Source organism: Halyomorpha halys, unplaced genomic scaffold (assembly GCF_000696795.3).
Source record: "Halyomorpha halys isolate HHAL.00 unplaced genomic scaffold, Hhal_1.1 Scaffold422.1, whole genome shotgun sequence".
Classification (NCBI taxonomy): domain Eukaryota; kingdom Metazoa; phylum Arthropoda; class Insecta; order Hemiptera; family Pentatomidae; genus Halyomorpha; species Halyomorpha halys.
In genome coordinates, this window is record NW_027111899.1 from 611,969 (window position 1) to 616,721 (window position 4,753).

Genomic DNA, 4,753 nt, shown 5'->3' on the forward strand with positions numbered 1-4,753 from the left:
ACTGAGTAACGTCCTTATGGACCTCCAATATGACTTCACATGGGTAAGAAATACTTTAAATGCCATGTAAAATAAAAAACATCTTCAAATTTTAGAGACTCGAGAAAATATGATACCTTTTGGATTATATAAAAGATAAAAACAATAGCTCGTCAAATGAAACTTTAATACAACATTATTAAATAAATTAATAAATTTATAATCTTAACACTCTCTTGAGACTGGTTAATATTGTTTAAATAAATAATATTTTATCCATTTTATTCTCGAAACATATTTATGCTATTTAGAATTTTCCTGGTTTCTGTCAATTCGTCCATCCTCAGGGAGAATCTTAGTACAATTATAGAACTAAATCATTTAAAATCAACTTTATGCAGGCTTTTCTTCCCAGGTCAATCCAATAACTTACCCTCTTACACTAAGGGAAGAACAGCCCCTACATTTTTTTTTTTAAATAAAAAAAAGGATGGATTTAATTGATAGAATATAATTAAATTTAGATTTATTTTTTATTAATATACTTGTTTGAGAGTGGTTTAGTTTCTTGAAAACAATTTTGATCCTTTTTCTCTCAACTTTATTCTTTTCAAACTTCCGACGTTTCGACCACTTAGGTCATTTTCAAGGATTCCTTATTTTGTTTTCATTTTTTCCTTTAAAATTCTTTAAATGCCGGCTAATTGCCTTTATCCCATAAATTCTTCTATAAAATTCCTTCCCAAATTTAAAACTTTTATTAACCAATTTTCTTACTACTATTTTCATTTGCAAACTCCATCAAAGGAATTAGCCGGCATTTAAAGAATTTTAAAGGAAAAAATGAAAACAAAATAAGGAATCCTTGAAAATGACCTAAGTGGTCGAAACGTCAGAAGTCACCCAGCTACAAGGGCCTCTAATTAGGAAAACCATTTTTTTTAATTGCTCTCTGCCTGGTCATTTCCGACATATGGGGAGTAGTAGGGTGGTCGACATCTGAACCTCTATTGCTTCTTGGATTATAGTCGTACAGGTTTTTATTCTATGTTCTATGTAACTAATAAGCCAATTTACAAATAAATAAATAAATATATGTATATCATACCTTAACATGTAGAGTATTTCTCCATCCGGGTTGATCCTTATCAAAACATTGGGTACGGTGACGAACTGGAACTCAGCATGCTTTGCGTTGGGAAAGTACACTTCCGGTTTCCAGATGGCTTTGACAAGGTTGGGATCGTTGAGGTCCATCACTTCCGTTATGTCGGCGTGGCGAAGCCTCTCATCCACCCACTTCTGGCGAAGATACAGATCCACCTCGTAGTCCTAGCAAAAATATATATCTTCTTAATTTATTATTTATATCTACTTATTTATTAGTAATTATTTAAAAGAAATATATTTCTATCTTATTAAAAAAAAAAATAATGTATGTGACCATTGCACACACATTCAACCTCTACTTGCTATTCAATATCAGCATCACGCTTGAGGGAAGACCTTTGGGTGCTGGAATTCCTCTTTTTTCTCTACAAGTAGGGCTTGAGTCAAGATGTTTTATATTTATCTAATCATTAAATTTATATTTTTTGCAATTATTTAATTATATTGTCCTAACACAAGAGTCGAAATGAGTGAGGGAGATGCCTGGAGGTTGAGAATAAATAATGTCTATCACACCTTAAATTGAGGGTGATATTGTTGTAGGCGAATTACGCAAATATTACAGTCGTAGATCGCAGCCGAAGTAGACCTTGGAAATATTAAGCAGACACTGTGCGACATACATGTATAACATGACGCGCACTGGTAGTTGTTAAGATGCCTCAAACTTGACTAACTATTTTAAACATATGACACAGCAGATAGTCCTTTGTTATAAACAACAGTCCTGTTAATTCCCTATTACAAACAGTGTTGTTATATGTTCATATTAGAAGGGTTAAGTGGATAAAGGAGCTATGTAAATTTTTTTATTTTTCAAATCTTAAGTGTGGATGAAGGGAGTAGGTGCTTAACTGAGGTACCCTAACATCCAAATATAATTAATAACTAAGAGACCAAGACGTATAAGGGGTATAAGGTACACTTAAAAACAAAACAAGCTCCAAAAAAAAAAATTGAATCTTTTCTTCTTAAAATTTGCTATTTGTAACATAACTTCTTCATCCAATTACTTCTTCATTGACAAAATGATATTTTACATTAAATTACTGTATAATTTATGCAATTAAAATTAATAGATCAATTTTGTTTTTAATTAGTGTGTTATGTATCTACGTAAAAAAAAAATCAATCTTTCAATATAAAAAAATCAACGCACTTATCGTTTCGTATGTCCCCAAATTATTATTTTTTTTTACTTCCAGAATTCTTTCGAAATGTAATTAACTCTTTAAATTAATTAACCTAAATTTTATTAATGAGTTTTAATTCATTATGCTTTTAAGAATTAATTACTCGAGATGTAAAATTTCAATTGACAGGACGTTTTTGAAATGCAAGCATATCGCGAGGGCAAAAAACTTCATAAAAATATAAGGTCCTCCGTGAACGTAAAATCATATAAAAAAAACAACTTCTATTTCATTTTTTAATTTAGAACAGCAATATTCAAAGTACATGCTTCCCGGAGTCAAATTTTGTGATGCTATAACCCTCCCTCATTTTTTAAAAAAAAATATCTTTATTGAAATTTACAACTGTATATTACGTAATACATTCAGTAAATTTGGTCTTAGTTAAAATGGAGTGTTACAGGCGTTTAGAGAAACTACCCATTACACTCTAATGACATTTTACATTAGCTGGTCTCGTGGCCATCTTTTCAGGCGCCTCGGAGGATTGTCAGGAATGGAAGAGGAAGCAAGATTAGAAACTAGGGGGTTTGAGTGGCTACCCTCCCTCATTAAATGTTTTTTAATTCATGAAATAGAAAGTTTTCATTGTGGAAAACCGTTTTAGAGTTATGAATTACAAGTAAAAAAAAATCAAAAAATGTTTACTTATACTTAAAATCTGTCCCCACATAATTTACAGTGGAAAATAGAAAAAACATCATAGGACCAAGTTGTATATTATTTTTTCTTCGGTAGGCCATCTAGCAGTAAAGTCACGTAAGTCTCCTTCCTGTTTATGCTTTGTGAATATTTTGAAATAAACGGAATGAAACTAAGTCTTAATTAAAGGAGTTTCTGCAATCAGAGGAGTACATTACGAGCTAGGGTCAGATTGTCTTGAGAAGTAAGGAGAAACCGGTGGGTTAGCTATTGTTTGAACTGTGCAATGTGACTCTGGCTCATTAAATGCTGACTAGGCTAATCAGCCTTCAGTCTCCTTGCAGAACACAATGTCACGAGTGAATAATACGCCTTCGGAACCAACTCAGTCGGATATGACGCATGCAGATGTAGTTATAAGCTCATCTCTCAGTACATCAACATGAGTCCAGCGTTATTACGTAATATGTAATGCAAAAAAAAAAATCAGACAAGAAAATTTCGTTCAATTGATTAATATTTTTTTTCTTTAAACCAACATGTTTATGTTATCAAGAACCAATTTTTTTTAATATCAAAAAAAGGTCATTTAATTATCAACTTAACGTTTTTAATTAAATTTAAAATTTTGATTTTTCAAAATTTTTTTATATGATAATAATAACATATTTTAACAAAAATGATACAAAAAATTTTCGTTGAATTGAATTTTAAAGAAAATAAAACTGTTTCAAGATGATTTTTGAAACAATGTTATAGCAGTAGGCAAAATGCCATTTTTTTTTTTTTTTTTGGTATCCATTAAAATAAAATTAGTATTTTATACATATATAATACATTAAATGTAATACATATAATTTACTAAATCTTCTCCCTTAGACTCCTTTGTGGTATCATCAGGTGTTGATATCAGTCCAGCTAAGGTGGTGTAGTCTAGTTACAGCCATGGAATTAATGGAACGTGAAGGGACCGTTCCGCTTGGAAGAAATGCTACAGTGACTAATTGTCTCTTAAGGAGTAACTTAAGAAATGTAAAAGAAACGTAAAAATCAACCGCGCGAGTAAAAATCTTTATAAAATAAACAAATTATTCTAGAGACACCTCATCTCATCTATTATTTTAATATTATTATCTTAAATGGTGTAACGTTTTTTTTACTGGGTTACAAGTTATCACAGCTTATAAGTGACGTAATGATAAAATATCTTATTTATATCCATAATAATGTTTTTTACAAGTGAAATATTTTTCTGAGAAATAGTCGTGACTGGGAGTTAAGGGAAAGAACTTATACATATAAAATGATAATTACAATATAACATCACACATGCGAAAAAAATGTTGTTAAACACTTAACTATATACCAAATTAGATCCTACCTATTACGTAATGTGTAATATACAAAAAACTTACGAAAAACTTAGGTCCTATGGAGTGCTTCAACTAATTGTTACGTAGGTTCATTTTAATCTGATTACAATAATAATTTTCATATTATCAATCTAAACTTTTTTGTTAAATTTTCTATTTTAACCCTGTTTATGTGTTTTTTATATACAAATTATTCAATCAATTTTCTTCGAATTAACTCTTAGAAAAAAATAAATCTTTTTCATAATAATTTTAGAAAAAATGTAAAAAAAAAGTGGGGGAAACACAGAAACTAATCGATACTACAACTTTGATACCTTGCAACTAAAAAAAAAGAATATAAAAAAAATACATAATTCTATTATCATTAGACGAATGATTTTGCAGAATATCTTT

At 29.9% G+C, this 4,753-nt stretch overlaps 1 protein-coding gene across 2 annotated transcripts in view; it reads right to left on the minus strand.

The window, feature by feature from the left end:
* The window catches only part of LOC106682539 (glycine receptor subunit beta-type 4), a 409,926-nt gene that overhangs the window by 95,267 nt on the left and 309,906 nt on the right, over positions 1–4,753 (minus strand). For both annotated transcript variants that reach the window (XM_067049814.1, XM_067049815.1), the window contains exon 4: positions 1,088–1,311. In XM_067049814.1, the coding sequence (XP_066905915.1) occupies positions 1,088–1,311 (224 nt within the window). The remainder of the gene's footprint in view (positions 1–1,087; positions 1,312–4,753) is intronic.